At 48.9% G+C, this 21,368-nt stretch overlaps 1 protein-coding gene and 1 long non-coding RNA gene across 5 annotated transcripts in view; one reads left to right on the forward strand and one right to left on the reverse strand.

The window, feature by feature from the left end:
* The window catches only part of LOC122173457 (uncharacterized), a 59,001-nt gene extending 50,470 nt beyond the window's left edge, over nucleotides 1-8,531 (forward strand). Inside the window, exon 3 of the long non-coding RNA XR_010601323.1 lies at nucleotides 7,005-8,531. This is a non-coding gene — a long non-coding RNA (uncharacterized LOC122173457). The remainder of the gene's footprint in view (nucleotides 1-7,004) is intronic.
* An 8,952-nt stretch (nucleotides 8,532-17,483) lies between these two features.
* The window catches only part of LOC135983610 (alcohol dehydrogenase 1-like), a 28,106-nt gene continuing 24,221 nt past the window's right edge, over nucleotides 17,484-21,368 (reverse strand). For all 4 annotated transcript variants that reach the window (XR_010601320.1, XR_010601319.1, XM_065596310.1 and 1 more), the window contains one exon: nucleotides 17,484-21,120. Coding sequence is in view for 2 of the 4 variants with exons in the window: in XM_065596310.1 (XP_065452382.1) it covers nucleotides 20,944-21,120 (177 nt within the window). In the remaining 2 variants the exon portion in view is untranslated. The remainder of the gene's footprint in view (nucleotides 21,121-21,368) is intronic.

Below are 21,368 nucleotides of genomic sequence, written 5' to 3' on the forward strand. Positions count from 1 at the left end.
TCTCAGTAGTGGGGGGGACGGACGGACTGAAACTTTGTTGCATGGAGAGATCAATCACACAGGGCATTTAAAAGACTAGGTCCCAAAGGTGTGAAACAGACAGAGACCTGAGCCCATATTTAAGTGTGGCCCTTGAGCTACAGATATGTAATGGATACCCAAATCATTTGTTTGGAGGCGAAGGACCTTGATCACTATTTACAGGGAGGTCCTTCTACATGGCACTTCTAGGGAGCTTAAACCCACTGAAACAAGTGTTTAAGACCCGAGCCCTCATTACAGGGGAGCAGGGGCATGCAAGCAGTGTGTCTCCATCCTTTCTCTGGGGCTTTTTCTTCCCTTCTCTTTTCCTGCCATTTCTTTGGTGCTTCTGTGGTCTTGTCCGTTTTGTCTTTAGAGTTGCTAGAAAGAGCGCAAGAGAGAAAGACAGAAGTTTAGGTATGGACTGAGTGGATATCATGATTACAGGGTCAATTTAGATTAATCTGACAAGCCTCTCCGGCTCCTTGAACCCAAACTCCTAGTCTTCCGTACCCGTCTGTGTACCCTGGGGGAGCAGACTGGCTGGGGGGGGGGGGGCGGGAATCTGCTGGGCTGGAGATCTGCTCCTGTCATCTGCTTTGGGGGTAGAGACCCCCCAACTCCCTGCAATACCTGCCCCGATGGATTAACCTATAAACTGTGGGGGCCTGAGACCACTGCACTCCTCTGTTGTTCCCCACCCACTCCTCTCTGCCAGGCGCTCTCTGTGCCCCACTTCTTCCACCCTTCAAGCTGGGACCCCCACCCACCCTGGGGAGCCCCTCCTCCAGCTTGGAGTCAGTTCTCCCCACATTGGTGTACTCTGATCCAGTTCTCTGCCCTCCCTCACCCAGGCTGAGACCCCCACTCCTCCCCGCCCTGTGCTCACTCCCCCAGTCCTCCGGCCCTCCCTTGGGACTGCGCCCCTGTCCCTGTGCTGGCCCCCAGCTACCTGTTATAGCTGCAGTGGGTCAGGACTCTTATCGTGGTGTCAGCACCATCCCTGATCAGCCAGGAGAAACCAGGATCTCTGCACATCCAGTTGGGATGCAGGCCCCACCCCCATTCGGGTCCCTCAGCACCATCATGTTCTGCAGGACACAGAGACGGGAGCCTGGATGCATGGGTCCCATTCCCTACAACCCCCACTCCCAGGGGCTGGGAGCTGCAGAGCCCCTAAAGGAGTCATCTGGGTCCCATTCCCTCCCCCCTTCTCCAGGCACTACAGAGCTCCTGTGGAGCTGTCCTGGATGTCTCGGTCACATTCCCTCCCCATGGGGCTGACAGCACTGTTGTCCCTCTCCCAGGAGAGCTGCCTTGGACACCTGGGTGGCTGGGTCTGTTTCCCTTGCTGCACCCCCACCCCCACCCCGGGCCTAGCAGCACTGTGGTTCTGCCATTACGGGCGTCCTTCCGGATGCCTGGATCCCATTCCATCCCTGTAGGGCCTGGGGGAACATGGGGAGGAGGGGGTCAGAGAGATCATAGGAAAGAGGGCGTGGGAAGGGTCACAAAGGGTGGAGGGGAAAGGGGCCATGGGGGATTAAGGAGCATGAGGGACTTGGCGGAGTGGAGGAGAAAGAGGGTGAGGGGGTTATAGAGGTGGAGGGGCACCTTGGGTTTGGAGGTACTGGGAGGAGAAGTAGTTAAGTGTGGAAGGGGTCTGGGGAAAGGAGAGTGCACTGGGGCATTGCAGGGTGGGGTGGGGTGAGGGGGTGGGGGAGCAGCAGAGGCACCAGGGGGCACTGAGGAGGGCAGCAGAGAGGTCACTGGGGGAACCACTTGTGCTGGAAGCCTGGAATCTGGCAGCAAAGAGCCCCCTGGCAAAGTCCCCAGCTTCTTCAGTCTCCTCATACCCAAACTGGCACCAATTAGTGACTGACATCATGTCTGACCTTCCAGGAGAGCAGGGTCACAGCCAGCCGAGAGCATGACCTTTCCAGGAGTGCTAGCTCCGATCCGGCCCCAGGGCAGGGAGGCAGACTGGTTGGCTCGGGAGTGTGTGTGGGGGGGAAATGGGACACGGGGCCTCTCCTCTGTAGGGGGATGCCAGATCCAATCCAGACCCCAAGCAGGGGGACTGGTTGGCTCAAGGGGGTGAGGAAAGTGACATGGGGACCTGACACTGAGGGGTGCTTTGGAGGGAATTTACTGATACACACAGATGACCGGCTCCTTGTAGATCCCGTGCCCAAGTCTCTGGCTCCCCAACTGGGCATAGCGATGGCACAGGTTGTACCTGCCCAGGGAAAGAGCTGTGAACATCACCTCATTCACCCCCTGCCTTTCCCCACCTGAGCCAGGGATAGCACCCAGCTCCCCTGCTCTCTAGCCCACTAGACCCATTCCCCCTTTGAGAACCAGGGATAGAACCCGGGCATCCTGGCTGGGCCCGGTACCCGGTGAGTTCCTTCGCTAGGGCCAGGACAGCGTCTCCTGTGTTGTCTCGAACCTGCTGCACCATGGCAATGTCACAGAGCACCAGGATCTGCAGAGATGCACGCTGAGCAGAGGGGCGTGGGCAGCCAGGCGCCACGCTGGCTTCATCAGTGCCTGCTCCCCAGGCAGAGCCCATGACAGACCCAACCCCCATCCCTCCTAAGCCAGGCGGGTCCCTAAAAACCCCCTGTGGAGCCAGGTCAGTCTCAGAACCACCCCCACAGCAAGCGCCTCAATCGGTGCCCTTATCACCCGCACATTGGCCACTTGGTCTCTCCAAAGCTGTGCCCATTGAAGGCGCAGACCTTGAAGGCGGCCCGGGCAAGGTGCATCCTGAGCAAGAACAGGAGCAGGGTGGGAGAGTGTTATAGGAGGGAGGGCCTCAGGCAAGCGGGAGAGGGTCTTGTGGTTCAATGCCCAGGCAGGGAGGGTACAGGAGAACAGCGATTTGGCTCATTGCTGAGTAGGCAGCTGGGACTTGGGTCCTTTTGACTGGCAGATCCAGGACATTAAGGGGAGAGAAGAGCCTGGGCTGTGCTAAAGCCCCTCTTCCCCTCCATCCACCTCCAGCCCCTGTCCAGGCCCTGGGAGTCCTGGCTTCTAGCCCCCCGCTAGACCCCAATCCCCTCCCAGTGCTGGGGATAGAACACAGATCCTGGTTTACAGCTCCCCCCATGAGCTGCGGTGCATTATCCAGCTCTGGCCAGGTTTAAATCAAGATGGGATGTTTTCCTAAGAGAGCTGCTCTGGTTCAAGCAGGGATTAATTCAGGGCCTGGGTCAGACAGGGGGGACAGATGAGTTGATCACAGGGATCCCTTCGGGCTTTGGGATCTATGAGAACCTTGAGCTGTCAGCAGAGACCCAGGGCAGCTCATTGTAAGGGCTGACAGCACAGTCATCATCAGCTGTGGATGCCCTAGTAGGAGGAGGAGCCAGGCTGATCTCCAGGTGGACAGGGAGTGTCACCACCTGCAGCTGATCAGTGGGTAGTTTATTTAAGGGCTGGATCTAGGCCGGCTTCCCTCCTATAGGAAGGGCTATGACAGAGAATCCTCTTCAGAAACTGCTCTAGCTTGCAGCTAGTTTGGGGTTTTCCAGACCCTCCCCACATCTGCTGGTGGGTGGGAACAGTCTTCTCATTTCCAGCCTCAGCTGAGCCCTGGTGAGTTTATCCCCGTTGGCTTCACTAGCTCCTTCCCTTCCCTGGTGTACTTACAGGGAGCAACCACATCCCTGGTTTTAGGCCAAACAAGCCAAACTCTTCCAGTCTCCTCTTGGAAGAGTCATGGGCTGTTTCCCTGAGCATTGTAGTTGTCCCTGTATAAACAGCCCCTGCGCCCTATCCCAGAGGTCTGAGGATTCAAACCCATTCCAGAATATGTGGGCATTAACTGTTGTTATGCTGGAAGGTGAGAATGGCTCTTTGATCTATAGACAATCACAGACCCGAGTGTGTGAAGAGCTTTTCTTTCCAGCTAAGCAGAAGGAGCAATTAAATGCCCCTTTGTGTAGAGATAGCTGTGAGCAATGGGGAGCCACCACCCGAAACACTGGGCCGCATGGCACAGCTGATCAGAAGCTGAGGGGTGTCTCTGGGACCGGTTGTATACGCAGAGGCTGAGGGATCGGCTGTGTTCTGGGCAGAAAGTTAACAGACAGTAAAGGAACTTAGGCCCCTGGAAGGAAGCAGAGAAACCGCTCCTTTGGACATGGGGCGGGCCGGAGAAGCAGGCTTGGGTTTCAGAGCAAGGAAAGGGCCTGGGTGGTGTGATTCCCTTGGGAATCTGTGGGTTCCATGAGTAATTCGGATTGTGCCAGATAGAAATAGTTCAGCACAGTCCCAAGTAACAGCAAACCACAGGGGCCAAAGGAGTTGCCATAATGTTGCTGATCATATGTACCTCATAAGTCCCCTCCGCCCCCTGGCGCTACCATAATGCTGCTGACAATGTGCACTATAAAAAGGGGAGGCTGTTACTGTAATGCTGCCGATAATGTCTACTTCATACTGGGGCACCTCCCAGGTGGTATGATAATGTCGGGGTGTGCAAAAGGGGGGACAAGTCAGAGGCACGCCCCCTCCCCAATAATTGTCAGGGACACTGAACTCCTCCAGCCCTGCGGTTGCGGTGGTGGGGAGAGCGAGCTCCTGTTGGAGCTGGGGCCGGGGGGAAGAGCATGCTTCTGCCAGAGCGGTGGGGACACAGTGCCCCAGCAAAAGGGGTCACAGTTAAATTTCTGGGCACATCCCTGGATAATGTGCACTTGGTTCTGGGACAGGTGCTCCCATACAGGGGGTTCCCCCAGGCACTATAGAAAGGGGAGCCCGTGGGCCCTATCGTAGTGCTGCTGCTAATGTGCACTTCATAATGGCCCGCCTTTCCTCCCAGGTGCTACTGTAATGTGCTGCTGCTAACGTGCGTATCATAGGGTTTCCTCCTTGGTTTTGGGCTTCTATGTGCTACCATAATACTGCTAATAATGCCCATGCCATAAGTGAGCCCTGATTTTGGTCAGCACTACTGTAGCCCACACAACAATGATCCCAAGCCGCCGATCAGCACCCTACAGTTCCAGGGCAGTAGGAGTCACATCACCAGAAGAGCACAGCTCACCTGGATAGTATTACTGCTGGAGTCACTAGAGCAGAAAGGGTTAAAGGGAGCAGTGAGGGGTCGCTCCCTCAGAAAGCCCAGCAGCTGTTTGACTCTGGGCTGGATTCTGCTTTTGATTCCGTCTGTGTAATCCCGCCGACTCCACTTCAGACTGGATTTTGATCTTGATATCCCCCTACCCTGTCTCTCCCCATTGGGTCATTCTGGTTTTACAGGGGTCTGATCAGAGCACCATTGACCACTGTATAGCCAAGTCTCTCCATGAGCCATTCAGGGACCAGGGCCCTTTGCTGAATTGTCACAATATGTTTGTAACCCGTCGGTATTTCCAAGGTTTTGGGGGTGTTTTTTAATTCACAGAAATAATTCTGCGTGAAGAGAGATGCTGAGACCAAAGCATATCTCCTTCCAGTCAAAGCGGTATCAAATGCCAGAGGAGAGGGTGGCCTTTACTTAAGGGCAAGAGAGTGGGAAGGAGCAACCATTTAAGCAGTGAATGTACCAACCATTTAAGGCCAATGTCCCAGGGTGGCCAGCTTCTTTAAGAGGTGCCAGGGTCTGGTCTATCTATGATGAGATTTTTAAAGAAGGAACCCGCCTGTAATTAACCGCCTATGTGGCTGGTGGGCAGTGTCGATAAATTATAGCATCGAGTGCTTGGCTATGCGTTGGTTTGTTATGAAATATATAGAAGGGCTCAAATAACCAATATCAGTCAGGTTTATTGCGGAAAGTCAATAATGGCATAGTCCAGGAAGAAAAGTTCAATAAGATACCGTGACAGAACGCACCCCTGTATTCACATCCGACACACTATTGTAAAAATCTTTGTACAGAATAGGCCTGCTTGGGGTACCATGTGAGAAGTAAAACTTGCTGGTCAATAATATCATGGTAAAATGTATGTAGCAACATAAGCCAAAATCAATACTTGTTTACCAGACACGTCTGGGCAGTGGGCAAACCTGTTTCTGAAACACAAAAGACAAGTTGATACCCCAGGCAGGTATCATCACCTATCAAGTGCAGTGCCGGATTAATGCAGGGGCTTTAGGGGGTGCAGCCCGGGGCCCCGCAGGCCTGCCGGCCTGATGCGGCCCACTGCTTCTTTTCATCTGGCCCGCGGCAAGTCTCTGCGCCGCTGGCCGGACGCCAGTCCCCGAGCCTCCGCGCGCCCCCCCCTCCCCCCGGGGCCTGGAGCTGCGAGCGCCAGCTCGCCAATGTGCCCCTGCAGCACCTAGGCGAGGGGCATTCAGGGAATCTCTGTGTGCTGCCCCCAGCGCTGGCTCCGCAGCTCCCATTGGCCGGGGACCCCAGGAGCTGCCTGAGGTATGCGCTTCCCGGATGCAGCTGCATCCTAATCCCTTGCCCCAGCCCTGAGCCCACTCTCCCACCCCAAGCCCTCAGAGGCCCCACAAAATCTAACAGCCCCAAGCCCACAGGAGAGTTAATCCGGCCCTGATCAAGTGGTCATTCTTTGGCAAGGAAGCAGGGCAGGAACACACAGATCCGATCTTAGCAAACGACAGTACGAAACCTCTTCCACACCAAACTGTGTGTCTCCTTGCTCTCAGCTGGAAAGAGCTTTTAACTAGGGGCCATGCTCAGGAACATGGTTTCCAAAGGGTGACTGAGCTATAAAAGAGGGGCAAAAACATCCCAAGTTATCTCTTCTTGTCCATCTCTCTCTTTCACTTAAGCGGACAAAAGAAAACAGCCATTGGACCTCGGGAGCAGTTCCGGCCCTGTAATTTGGTCAGCAATGCTCATGGAAATCTGCGTTAATGATTTCACCTTGAATCACGTCTAGTTTAAGTTGCGTACTAGGAAGCGTTTTATGTTTGTCTTGTAACCATTTCTGACTATAACTTGTACTTTTAAAAAAACTCTCTTTGTAGTTAAATGAACTTGTTTTGTTCTTTAATAGCAAATCATCCAGCGTTGTGAATCGTGTGGGGAACTCCATTTAAGGTGGTGTAGCTCGATGCCCTCACAGAGGCAATGGACCGAATATATCTGGACAGTGCGGAACAGACATTTCTGCGGGGAAGACCGGGAGCGCGTCGGGATCACCGCGCACGTAGCGATCGAGGCTGCCGGAAGCCAGAGCATGGCCGGTGTTTGCTAACAAGCCGCCGGGGTCAGAATTGCCGGACCAGGGCCGTGGCGATACGCAGACATTCAGGGCGTGACCTGCAAGTCGTTTGGCTGTTTGTGAGCGGCCCTGCTCGGGAGCCACAGCAGCAAGGCATTGTGAGGCGCCCCACGTTGCAGGGGAGGTAGTGTATTCCTAGGATGAGTTTACAAATTATAAAACTCTTCACATGTCACTAAAATCCAGCCCATCAGTTGGTTCCAGTTCTTCCACTTGGTACTCCTGGGGGAATTCCGCACCACTGCGTGTGCGCAGAATTTACATCCCACGCAAATTTCTTTGCTTCCCCACAGAAAAATGACTTTTTGATAAGGAAGCCACGAGAGCGGTCACGCAACCTTCCCCAGCAGTACGTTTTGGTGTCCAGGACAGCCGGCAGAGAGGTAAATCATTGTGGGGCAGGGGGCGGGACTGGGGAAGACCTTGCTGGTAGCTCCTAACGTGCCGGACTCAGCTGCTAGTGCCATCTGGGCTGGGGAGGACGGGACTTCCTCTTCCCCTGCACGGCATCCGGGGTTGTGTCAGACCCACCCCCAGATTTCTCCCCCGGCTGTAGGAAGCGCTGCATGCACATCCCCCCCCCCCCCCCCACACACACACACACATTTCCTGCACCCATCGCTCTTCAGCTGCAGGGGGAGGGATCATTGTAGAGGGAGCTGCTCCCCCATCTGCCCAACCCCATGCATCCAGACCCCCTCATACTCAGACCCTCCCGCCAAGCCTCACCCCCCACACCCAGAACCCCCCTGACGAGCCCCTTACCCCTCCACTGATTCCCCCCACACTCAGACCCCCCCTGCTGAGCTCTATCTCCCCCCAGGACTCCCCCTTCCACTGAGCCCCAACCACATTCACCTGGACACTCCGCCCCCCACCCCCCACAGAGTCCCATTACCGTTGCACCCAGAACCCTCCAACAAGCCCCAGTGGATTCAAGTCCTCCCTCTGCAGTCAGATCTCCCACTGAGCTGCCTGCACCCAGATTGCCCCACCCAGAGCCCTCTCAACCCTCACCTGGATCCCCACACACTAAGTTGCTCTAGACTTAGATCCTGCCTTGCTGAGCCTGCCTGCCCACGGCTGGTGCACCTAGCAAGGAGGGGCAGGGCCCTGGGCTGTTTCTGGGCCAGGCCCTGTCCTTGCGCTGTGTCAGGGTTGGGTGCAGCCTCACTGCTGAGTCCCGGGGGGAGCTGCACAGTGATCTCCCACTTCTGTGAAGCCGGTGGCCTGTGCTCCCCAATGCCATGCTGGAGCTTCCACATTTATTTGACAAATAAAATTTGCAGAATTTTAAAATACCGTGTACAGAATTTTTATTCTTTTGGTGCAGAACGCCCTCAGGAGTCACTTGTTCTATGCCATTCATTCTCCTTGTTTTGGATATTAGCATTCCAGGTACTGACCCCAGAAGGTACCTCTGTAGTTTGTACCGGGGCAAAATAGAAATGTATTTGGATTTTTGACAAGTGACCTATCTGCTTATGTCACAGGCCAAGCGGCACTATCGCAACATGTAGCTTACCTGCTTAGCGTCGCCCGGGCGTTCAGTTCTGCCCGCCTTTCGGTTACAACACAGAGCCATCCCAGGGCTTCCGCAATCCCCCCTCCTGGGGCCAATGGGTTACTTGTTTGATGGGTCAACAAAGGGCTCAGTGGCTAGTCACAAATCCCTGCATTAAGAAGAACAGGAGGACTTGTGGCACCTTAGAGACTAACAAATTTATTAGAGCATAAGCTTTCGTGGACTACAGCCCACTTCTTCGGATGCTCCTGTTATGCATCCGAAGAAGTGGGCTGTAGTCCACGAAAGCTTATGCTCTAATAAATTTGTTAGTCTCTAAGGTGCCACAAGTCCTCCTGTTCTTCTTTTTGCGGATACAGACTAACACGGCTGCTACTCTAAATCCCTGCATTGAATCATTGCCACGGGTCTGGTATCCGTGACACAAGAGTATGTTAATGGCAACTGGCAAGGGGGGTGCAGAGGGGTTACAGAAACCTCCTGAGTTTGCTATGACCATTCTGGTTCTCTCTCGTGTCACAGTTCCCTTTAGGGGCGGGATATTGTCTTTTTGTTCTGTGTCCCTGCAGTGCTTGGCTCCGGGTTGCTCCTGTAATGCAGCTCAGCGAGCCGGGGGCAGCAGCTGGCACAAACCAATGGCCCGGGGGGAGCAGAGGCTCATCAGGAGGGTCGCGGAACGTGACGTCACAGGCCCCGCACATCAACCAGCCGGTCTGACCGGCGCATGCGCATTTGGGAACAGCGTCCCATTGGTCGCCTGCCTACCCAATGGGGAGGCGCGGGCGGGGGTACAAAGCCGGAAGCGGCTCCCGCGCGAGAGAGCGGCGGCTGCTCCAGCATCCAGAGCAAGGAAGAAGCCGGAGCGGCACGTGTCTCGCTGCCGGGTCGGGCCGCCGAGAGCTCCCGGGCCCCGTGACTCCGGCGTTTGCTGCACGTCAGGGAAGGTACCGGTACCACTCCCCCAACGCGAGAGCGCCGCGATGCCGGGGGTCGGCCTGCAGCTCGCGGGGGCCCTGCTCCGCTGAATGCGGCGGGGGCGGCAGCCACTCGCCACTGGGACTAGTTACTACAGAGCCTCAGTTCTGCTGCTTTTTGGGAACCTTTTTTAAATGTTCTTCTCTTAAAGAAAAACTTTGTTTGTGGAATAGCTTCACACAACTGAGGGCATTTCATTGTTGTCCAGTGCTTTGCTTTGAGTTACAAAAAGACCAATTATTTTCTTTCTTACAGATTGGCTGCCCACCCTTGTAGTGCTAAAGGTTTCTTGTCCACTCATGCAGTGTTGCCTATTGAGGGGGACTTTAATTGTGAGCAAAGAATGTTTTTTTTCCAAAGGGGGGGGGGGGGCATAGGTTAGTGTCAGGATTCATGCATTCCCTAGTGTGTTCTGTTTGGAGGGTTGTCTCTTATTATGAGGCTAAAGCTGGCCCTAGACATAATAAACATGATATATCCCTCATTGCCAGCTTTCACAAGTTTCTTGACCCATAGAATAATTAGGTACATTTTCTGAGCAAGAAACTTTGCTGCAAGTGGTAACAGATAACAATCTTTATAAAAATACAGCGTTTGATAGAAAGAAAGAAACATTGTAATAATGCTAAATGAAGCACATTTTAATTTAATTGCTTTCCAAAGCTCTGTACCTCTTTCTTAAATACTTACTGGAACATCACAAGTCCACTTACCAAAAAAAAGTTAAAATTACCTCTGATGAGGAATGAATGGAGATATACAGCTGCCTGCAGTAGTTCAAATCCTTGATTTTATCAAAAGGTACAGTTTTAAACAAATTCAAATGTTCGAATGTCTGCAAATGAACTTTAGATGGTCAGAACCTCAATATCTTTTAAATACATTGGAAGTAATGAAAAATGGGGGGGGAGCCAGTGTTGGCATTGAAATTGGTGATAAAAGTTCTATCAATTTATTCTACACTTCAATTCATTTTAACCTGGGTCCCTCCAAATTTTGTGTGTGACAACTTAGAACTAATGTTTAAAGATGTACCAAAAAAAAAAAAATCTCATGGTCAGAGATGTTTTGAAATCAAAAACTATAACTTCAGAGTTTGTGAGAGAACAAACTATGAGCCTGGTGGAAAAAACATGCCAAAAAGAAGTTTAAGAAAGTTTGACACCCCCCCCCCCCCCCCCCCCATAGCCTGATTGCTGGTGTGTGTGTTTAATAAAAGTGTAAAATATTTTTTAACAGTGGTTGTTACAGTGGGAGTAAACCAGTGATAACTTGACATGAGGGCCAGCTGTAAAAATCAGATACTCATGGGATTTGGATTCAGTATAGCCAAAAAAGAAACCTGAACTGGGCCCATTTTTGCAGCATGAAAGCTGTTGCCACAGAAGAACCAATGATTTCATAGAAGGCCTTTATTTATTTAAGATAAATGAAAGGAAACCTTTTTGTAATTCAGTAAATGCAAGATTATTTACTCCTAAAAATGAGCCATAAGATAGTTTTTATTTATTTATCTAACAAACCAACATGCGATAATACTACTTAGCTTTTGTATATAGCTTTTCATCTGTAGAACTCAAAGTGCCTTCTTGGCCATGGTCAAACAGCATGTCAGCAGCAAAGCCAGTTCTCCTGACTCTCAGGCTGATGCCCTCTTTACTAGACCCACACAAATAAACAGCACTATCCCAACAACAGAGCTTGTCCTTTAAACACACTTTCTCCGGAGGAGCAACTGCATCAATTTTGACAACTGCTGTCTTGCATATTACTTAGGATAATAATTAAGGCTGCAAGTCTTCACTGGAAATTCCAACAGATGGTATTTATCAGCTACTGTGGATGTGCTGGAGACACGGTATGTGACAAAGCTTTGTTGCCTGTTCGTAATTGTTGTTGTTGAAAACCTTTTTATTAAAGCAAAGTTACAATAGAACATTAACATGAATCATAAAGTCTAGCTGCTAACAATAAAAAAAAATTAATTTGTTGTTTTGATTAAAATGAAAACCCTTTACTGGAGCACTAAATACACGTTTGGGGATATCCAGGAAGCCAGCATTTTGTCATTTTTGTAACTCCATACAAAAGACCTGCATTAACAGGCACTCTTGTGTCTTGAGTCTCTGCCCCATATCTAGTCATGCTGCTGCAACATGGGGATGCAGACAGGTAAGCAACTCCCCCGAAGATCACAGGAGGAGAATTTGCATGTGAGTGAGTTTACCAGCTCTTTGATTCTCTCTGCCTTCTCCCATGCAGTCCACTACATTTGAAACCCATTCTTATAAATATTATAATAATATCAACTGTTCCACCATTATTGCAGCCCAAGAAGAGATGGGGCAACAGGCCCTTTGGACATTCTCTGAAGCTCTGAGACAGTCAGAGTTGAATGATACCCCATACATACTGGGCCATCCCTAGGTGGGATTATTAAACTGGTGCCCCCATGCCTGACTTGCTCTTAGCAACACAAACATAAGCTTACAGTATTGGAAAACTTGCCACATGCACTTTATTAAAAACAGTTTAACTTAATTAAGCACACTGTAATGCTGGTGGACTATCACTAAAGAAGTGGCGCTATAGAAAAAAAATCTGATTTATTGACTGAATGAAGCAAATAATATAATATAGCCGTGAGTCTGTGACTTTGAGCTAGTGTGAACACAGTAGAGTTGGAAACCCAGGTCATTTTTACAAAGCCACTTTTTAGTTTTAAATGTATAGTGGTCATCAGTCTTAATGTTAGTTACTTATCCAGTTCAATAAGCTGGGTTTCCAAGCAGTGGGAAAATAGACCCCTAGTTTTACTCCTAGGTAAAGCACAAAGTGACCAGAATGAAGTCAGGTGCCTTATTTTTGTTTGGAAAGACATACATGATAAATCACTGCCTCTAAAGTTCCATCAGAAACTGACATTTTCACAGCTTTAGCATGATCTGCTGCACAGATTCTTCACAAGGAAGTGTCCCTGGCCTTTTTAACTCATATTAACCATGTATTTACTTTATGAAAGTTGGACAAAACATTGTGAAAACGTAAGACATTGGCTACCCAACTTCTGGGCTGGCAAAAGCTATACTGACTCACTGGGGAAAAAAAAGCAAGAGAATCTTAGTACAACATATGGTCACTCTCTATACGAGCATAATAATGGTCAACAACAATTTTCTATTTTTGGCTAATCTTGTCCCCTGACCCCGGGGGCAGCAGACAGCAGTTGCTGCTGGCTCTGGCAGTACACACAGACACCGGAGAGGCAGACAGGGGGATGGCAGGTGGAGGCTGGGGACCCATCCAACACTCCCCCCCGACTCCCCTTACCATTCTGGCTCCACGTGTTTGCAAAACAGAGAGAGGGCTCTGGCTGCTGGAGGCCAATGGGAGTGTGTCAATCGGCCTAGCCGCCCAATCAGCAGCCACACTCTGCATGGAAGGGAGGCGAGGGAGGAACCCCCGGACATTTTAACCTTGTTACCAATTCCTCCTGGACGGCTATTTAGAGACGCAAAAGCCGGACATGTCCAGGGAAATACGGACGGATGGTAACCCTAATCTAAATGGCAACACCGTACTGCTTTCATGCTTGGCTCACCCCCAGCCTGCTGGTCCAACAGCTGCAGTAGAGGAGGAGATAGGTGGAAAACTGCAGGACTCCCAAATCCACCTCTTGGGGTGCAGAGTGGTAACCGCAGCAGCAAGCCCTCAGGTCCAATCACACGCAGTGGGCACCACCGCCAGCCCAACGGACCATGGTGAAGTTAGCACAGCATCTGATTTCAGGGATGGGGCATCCACGGAGCCACAGCAGCGCAACCTGCCCTGCGCAGTTCCCCCCGAATGAGATGGATCGCTGCCAGCCCAGGTGAGAGACGTGCTCCCCAGCTAGGGTGACCAGATCCAGATGTCCTGATTTTATAGGACCAGTCCTGACATTTGGGGCTTTGTCTTATATAGACACCAATTACCCCCACCTAGGGTGACCAGACACCAAGTGTGAAAAATCAGGACAGGGGGTGGAGGGTTAAGAGCCTGTGTAAGAAAAAAAAAACCCAAAATTGGGACTGTCCCTATAAAAATGAACAGGAGTACTTGTGGCACCTTAGAGACTAACAAATTAGAGCATAAGATTTCGTGGACTACAGCCCACTTCTTCAGATGCATATCCTATAAAAATGGGACATCTGGTCACCCTACCCCAACCCCCGTCCTGATTTTTCACACTGGTCACCCTTTCCCCAGCCCAGCCAGCTGTGTGTGACATTCCAACCCTGGCTAGCTGCAGAGGAAGTGAGTTAGTTTCACTTTCAGTCCTCAGAGGCAGCACGCAACCCCCCCCCCCCCACACACACACTTTCCCTAGCACCTCACCCAACCCAGCCAAAGGGGAGGAGGGAGAGAGGGGTGCTCCATGGGGGCGGGGAGAATGGACATTATGGGGGGGGGGCAAACAAAGGATACTGCCAGAGCCACCCAGTCTGCCTCACCTCACGCCGGGGGGAGTACATGCTTCACTGCTTGCCATCTGTGGAAGAGCGGTGCCCTACGCGACTGCCTATTCTGCCTATGGCTAAGGACAGCCCTGGGTGCAGGGCCTGGGACATAGGTGCCGAGTTCCTAATCTGCCAGGTGGTGCCCCCTCCCCCCCCCGGCTCTGCCCCCACTCCACCCCTTCCCCCAAGGCCCCACCCTGCCATGCTTCTCCCCTCCATTCCACCCAAGCCACACCTCTTCCCTGCCCAGTTCCACCCCCTACCTCGAGCGCACTGCATCCTTGCTCTTCTCCCCTCCCCACCTCCCATCGCCTCCTGATGCTGTGAAACATCTGATCCGCGGCAGGCGCTGAGAGGGAGCCACTGGTAGGGGGCTGCCGATGGCCACCGCTCGCCTTCTCACCCCACCGCTCTCCTCCTTGCTGTCTGCCCGCTCGCCTCCCCCCTCTCCCTCCTGCCTACTGCTCACCTTCTCACAGGGCCGCCCTGGGTTTTGGCCGCCCCAAGCAAACAAACAAAAAAAGCCACGATCGCGATCTGCAGGAGGTCCTTCGCTCCGAGCAGAAATGAGGGACCGTCCGCCGAATTGCCACTGAACAGCTGGACATGCTGCCCCTCTCCGAAGTGGCCGCCCCAAGCACCTGCTTGGTAAACTGGTGCCTGGAGCCGGCCCTGCCTTCTCACCCCGCTCGCACCCGCCCGCCTCACCTCCCCGCCTCATGATTTTATCAAAGCGCTGGGCCCCGCAAAGCACAGGGCCTGGGGCTGTCACCTCGATTCGCCATATCCACGGGACGGCTTTGGATACATATATACACATACCAATCGGAAATGACTGCCTGGGAAGGAGTACTGCAGAAAGGGATCTGGGGGTCATAGTCGATCACAAGCTAAATATGTGTCAACAGGGTAACACTGTTGCAAAAAAAAGTGAACATCATTCTGGGATGTATTAGCAGGAGTGTGGTAAGCAAGATGCGAGAAGCAATTCTTCCGCTCTACTCCACGCTGATTAGGCCTCAACTGGAGTATTGTGTCCTGTTTTGGGCGCCACATTTCAGGAAAGAGGTGGACAAAAATTGGATAAAGTCCAGAGAAGAGCAACAAAAATGATTAAAGGTCTAGAAAACATGAGCTATGAGGGAAGATTGAAAAAATTGGGTTTGTTTAGTTTGGAGAAGAGAAGACTGAGAGGGGACATGATAACAGTTTTCAAGTACATAAAAAGGTTGTTACAAGGAGGAGGGAGAAAAAATGTTTTCATTAACCTCTGAGAATAGGACAAGAAGCAATAGGCTTAAATTGCATCAAGGGCGATTCAGGTTGGACATTAGGAAAAACTTCGTGTCAAGATGGCTAAGCACTGGAATCAATTGCCTAAGCAGGTTGTGGACTCTCCATCATTGGAGATTTTTAAGAGCAGGTTAGACAAACACCTGTCAGGAACGGTGTAGCTAATACTTAGTCCTGCCTTGAGTGCAGGGAACTGGACTACAAAACCTCCTGAGGTCCCTTCCAGTTCTACGATTCTATGATATTCCACTCTAGGCCCTCCACATCCAACTATTCTACATATCAGATTAATGGACTATTTGCCCATCACTACCATCCAATGTACAGGGAGTTGATGGAACCAAGATGAACATACCCACACAGATCAGTCCCTAGACTAATACTCCCTTTTGATAGCCTTTCTATAACATTCCCTACTCATTTCCTGTTCCATCTTTAGTTTGTCTCCTTACTTTGGTCAGACACATGGCAGCATATTCCAAAATTTCTAAAGGTCATTGACCTCTTCCTTTACCAAATTCCTGTAAGGCAAACTTCTTTAGATCATTTAATCACTCATCCTTTCTGCACCAGCTTTTGGGTATTTAAGCCAATTCATTTATTTACAGTTTATCGCCACTAAATATATATATATATATATATATTCACCAGACAATCTCAATTAGCAACCAAACAATTCACTCTCATATTATGTTTAAGTCAAAAATTCTTGGGCAAACACCAGCAAAGAATATCTTAAAGCTTACTGTGCCATTATTGAAGAAAAACCATTCTGGACAATATTGGCTGCCTTTCCAGTAAGTCAGGAGGAAAGGCACTATCTTTAGATGAGCTAATTGATGAGCTGCTGCTAGAGACAGCAAATATGCTATGATCATGCCACTTTTGTCAGAAGGGGGCCTTTAAAATGCATGAGATAGAAATGTGCCCATATGAGAAGTTAGCCTACCCAAGACCATGAAATGCACGGTGGGTGTGTGGCAAGTTTTACTGCCATACTTCCTGATCTAATCATTAACATTAATTGTACTTTTACATCTTAAAAAGTGCAATGCAAATGTTAACTAATCTTTGTGATCAGCGGTCATTCAATCGCCAAAGAATAATTAATATTTTAGCGCTTATGGAGGTATGAAATTCAAATATTTTTCATGTTTCTTGTCTATACCATGAAACCCGTTACAAGAGCATTTTGAAGATTCAAAAACAGGAGCGCCTGTTACTTTGCGGGGATGTCTGCAGACCCACCCTAGAGTACACGAACAGGGCAAAATCTACATGTGTGTCTCTGGAATTTTTAACATATAAAAACCTAATGCCTTAAAATTTTGGAAATATGTAACGAAGGCATTTTTCAATGGGCTACTTTTAATATAATCAAATGTTAACATCTTTTCCAGGAGCTCTACTTTTGCCAACCTTAATTCTGACTTATTGTTGTTGATCTATCTCTGTATAAAGATATTAATCGTTTATATTACCTTTGTCAGTTGATGAGTGATATGTACACAGTTTTTATATTCCACGGAAAGGGAACAGACTATTTGATTACAGTCTGTTTTGCCAAAACAAACTTTACAGGCCTGTTAAATTTTCTTGTAGTTATGTAATATGCTTACAAAGGGGAAGAAAAAAAAAATCACCCACAGCACAAACGAAGAAAGCAAACAGACTACTGTAGATAGTGAAGACACTCCCAGAAAGTATCAGAGGGGTAGCCGTGTTAGTCTGAATCTGTAAAAAGCAACAGAGGGTCCTGTGGCGCATCTGAAGAAGTGAGGTTCTTACCCACGAAAGCTTATGCTCCCAATACTTCTGTTAGTCTTAAAGGTGCCACAGGACCCTCTGTTGCTTGCTACTCCCAGAAAGAAATGCCCAAACACCCATTTTAACGTATTATACACTTCTCAAAACTTCAAATTCAACAACCAATACAAACAATCCAAGATAAAACTAAGATTCTACTCCATTTTTTATTTTACTGAAACTTATTCAAGAACAGAAGAGCGTCACAAATCTATCCTTGTCAAAATTAAAGTTCTTAATATCACCGTATCTATGCTACCATAGCACCATAATAAGGGTAGTTAATTACATGTGGATCAGAACTCCTGGTTTCTTCTTTTTCCAGCTCAGGGAACCTTCTATTATGCTTCAGGGATATTTGATGAGGACATCTATTTGTCTTTCTGATCAATCAAATTAAAATTCAGCAGCTTCAGACTGACCCACAAATTTGCCTTCAATACTTAAAAATGTTCGGCTGGTCTTTCTTAACTGTCTGGTAGGTTAGGAGCCCATGGTCTTAGTCATCAATAAGGGTAGTTCATTACATGAGGATCTGAATTCTTGGTCTTCTCTTTCCCAACTCAGTAAACAGAGATACTTGATGAAAGGGTCTCTGGGTCAAATCATTACAATTCAACAGCTTCCGACTGGTGCACAAATTTGCCTTTATCAAATTAATAAAACCCTGTGCTATGCATTTACTTGTGCAATACATTTACTAGGAATCCTTGTTATGGAAGCAATGATATATGCAAATTTGGACCTTAGTTATAATCATACCTTCGTACTAAAGAAATGTGAGACCTCTGCAGAATAAAACCTTAAATTCTTAATGCAGCTGTAACTACCACAGTACTATAAATCCTGGCAAAGTCAAGTCAGAACCAGTAGCTGAATTGCTGACCAGGAGTGGCATGGGAATTCTTAAAACAATTTGCTAATTTTCTTTAATAAGATAACACAAATCTAGCTCAATGGTGGAGAAACACACAACGGAACCCCAGCAAACAACATTAGGATTAGACACTATTTTACTGCAATGTCTGACAAAAGAATAAAAACTTTGCCCCAGAATGATGGATTTCGGAAGACCACGGCTACCTTTCCTAACCCAGTCTCAATGGGCAAACATCGAAAGATTTCAGAGGATTATTTGGATAGACACATGCCACACAATGCCTAACTTTAAATGGAAGCTGTCGGGGCTTTCTAGTGCCATATTATCTAGGGCAGGGGTTCTCACGACAAATTTTTTGGTGGTCTCAGTGTACGGCCACCAACTCTTGCTGGTGGCCGCTCTGACAATTTTTCCTAAAATACTTAATTAACTTTAGGAGAAACAAATAAATACGCACATCAAAATCCTTGTGATTTATGTATTGCTAGTTAGTAAGTCTGCTGCTGTGAAAAGTGATTTTTGTACGTTTGTTACTATCACTTTTCACAGCCTCCCAGCTAGCTAACAAGTCTCTGCTGTGAAAAGGGATATTAATACTTTTCACAGCAGACTTACGCAGTCCTGGCAATCCTGGGGACAAATTAAGCCCTGGATGGGGAGATGGATGGATAGGCAGCAGGGGCCAGGGGCGATGAGGGGTGGCAGTGGGGAGCCAGAGCCTGAAGCCTGAGGGATGGGGCACCAGGAAGGAGCTTGAAGCCCTGGGGCTGTAGCCCTGCAGCCAGGAGATGGGGCCTTGAGGCCCAGGGCCGGGGCCAGAGCCTGAAGCCCTGTGGCCGGAGCCTACCACTCCATCATACCAGGGCTGAAGCCCGAGCCCCACAATCCCTGGGAAGGTGGGGAACTCACAGGTTGCTTGCTCCTCCATGGTTGTGCCCCAGGTGCCTCCAGAGTGGGGCAGGGCCCAACCCCTGCTGGCAGCCCCAGCAACCAACACCAAGGTGGCACATCCAGAAGCAACATGGAGGGGCAGCTGCTTTGCCCCCCCCCCAAATCACTGCCCAGGAGGCTGTGGCCACAAGAAAAGCCCCTGGTGGCCACACTTGAGAAACGCTGATTTAGGGAAATAGAAGATGGAGAAGGCAGAAAGCAACCAATTTTAGAGAACTGTGACCTGGACTTAGTAATAAGACTGCTGAAAGAAACCTTCCAGTTTTTGTTGCTCCAACCTGATGGAATAGGAGATTGATAGATCTCATTGCCAACTGCCCTCTGAACTGCAGTTAGCACAGACACTTCCCTTTCTTCCTTTGTCTCACAGGCCACGCCAAAGGTCTGTGCACCCAAAGCAACAACAGAATTCCAAAGTAAAAAGTTGTTCTGATTATTTGCCCAAAAGTACAGCCTAGGGTGACCAGACAGCAAATGTGAAAAATCGGGACGGGGGTGGGGGGTAATAGGAGCCTATGTAAGAAAAAGACCCAAAAATCGGGACTGTCCCTATAAAATCGGGACATCTGGTCACCCTAGTACAGCCTGACCCCATTGAAATTACATGGTAGTTAGAATTAAAAGTATTATGTTTATATCAGTTCTCTGGACCAAACAATTGTCACACACTCTATGCCAGGTTCAAAAGAAAAGGAGAAAAGAAAAGGTGTTTCTTTGCAGCCAAAACTTGTCCAACAGTTGCATGCTTATCTGAAGCGTATCCCATGCAATTTGGTCTGGAAATCTGATGGGAATAAGCTTGCTCAGAAGATTTCCAGTCCTTTCTAATTCCAATAAGAATAGAAAAGATGCTTTTGCATTACTGAAGCACTTACATTGCCAGAATAGCCAGGAGGTAGAGAGACATGGGGCTGGGGGTGGGGGGAAGTAAGTAAATATTTTAATCTTTAAAAAATGGTTTGGATTCAGTTCAAGATTCAGATACCGATTTGGTTCATTTAATATTTCATCTTAAACACTTTGCGCAGCTCTCCTCATAGTTCAGAGTTACTGGGAAAAGAGTACAGGCGTTGGTGTCCCATCTTGCAGTGTGCAGAGGAAGATGAGAACCTCCTCCTGGGGCTTTATATTTACCAGCTCTATGGCACAGAGAATATGGTGAAAGACGCAATAAACAATGAAACGGTGTTCTCTGAGAGAATAGGCACAGGAACAAAATCTTTTGTCTGGCAGATGAATTAAGTACATGAATTAAGATAGTATTCAAGTGACACTAGCACAGAAAGCAAGTGTGAAATAAAGTGTGAATTTCAGTACTATCAAAGTCTGATACCTTGCTAAATCAGGGCCCAAGTTATCTAAGCACCTGACTAATAAAGGAGTCACATTGAAATAAATAGGACTATTTATATGCACAAAGCTAGGCACGTTAAAATTCCTTGCTGAACGGAAACCCTAACAAGGGTCTGAACTCAAAATGGTAGCTCACATTTGGTTCCCTTTGAGTGAAATACAAATAAGCACCTCTTTTGAATGCTGGGGAAGGGGAGAGCACTTCATAATCACATAAATAGAAGTGAACAGGCAAAAACTTTTGAAATAGGAAAGATCACTTGGGAGTATAGCAAGAAAGACTTAAACAACATATTTCTCCTCCAAAATATCCTTGACAAGGCCCTGTGAAGGTTGAATGTTGGATTACTTGTTTCCTCTGCAATAAAGGTGTTCATACATGTTAGTGTCTTTGATATTGGAGCAGGGTATGTGAATGCTAGGTGAGAACTACTTATCATTGGTTAGTGCTTGATGCTTTCTTATACCTGGTTTCACACAAGTCACCCCTTCTCCAACGCTCTCTACAATACCAGCTGCTTCGTGGCCAAGAATTATTGGAAAAGCCACAGTTAATGCACCACTCATGACATGGTCATCTGAGCGACAGATCCCTGTGGCCAAAATCTGTAGGGAAAACAAAGAATATTTCAATACGTAAGGAACCAATTTTTCAGCTTTTACCTGTGTGATATGATATAGAAGAGAAGATATATTTTGTATCCAGATAAGTGAGTATAACCATAATAAACCTAAGACATGATCCCTAAGACTGCTTATTTATCAGACAGAGATCATAACTTTTAGTGTTTTTGCACAGCAAGTTATGGCCTTTGTCATCCGCCACACTCTTCCATAAATCTTTACTCTTTTTC

The sequence above is a fragment of the Chrysemys picta genome, chromosome 5, assembly GCF_011386835.1.
Source record: "Chrysemys picta bellii isolate R12L10 chromosome 5, ASM1138683v2, whole genome shotgun sequence".
Classification (NCBI taxonomy): Eukaryota; Metazoa; Chordata; order Testudines; family Emydidae; genus Chrysemys; species Chrysemys picta.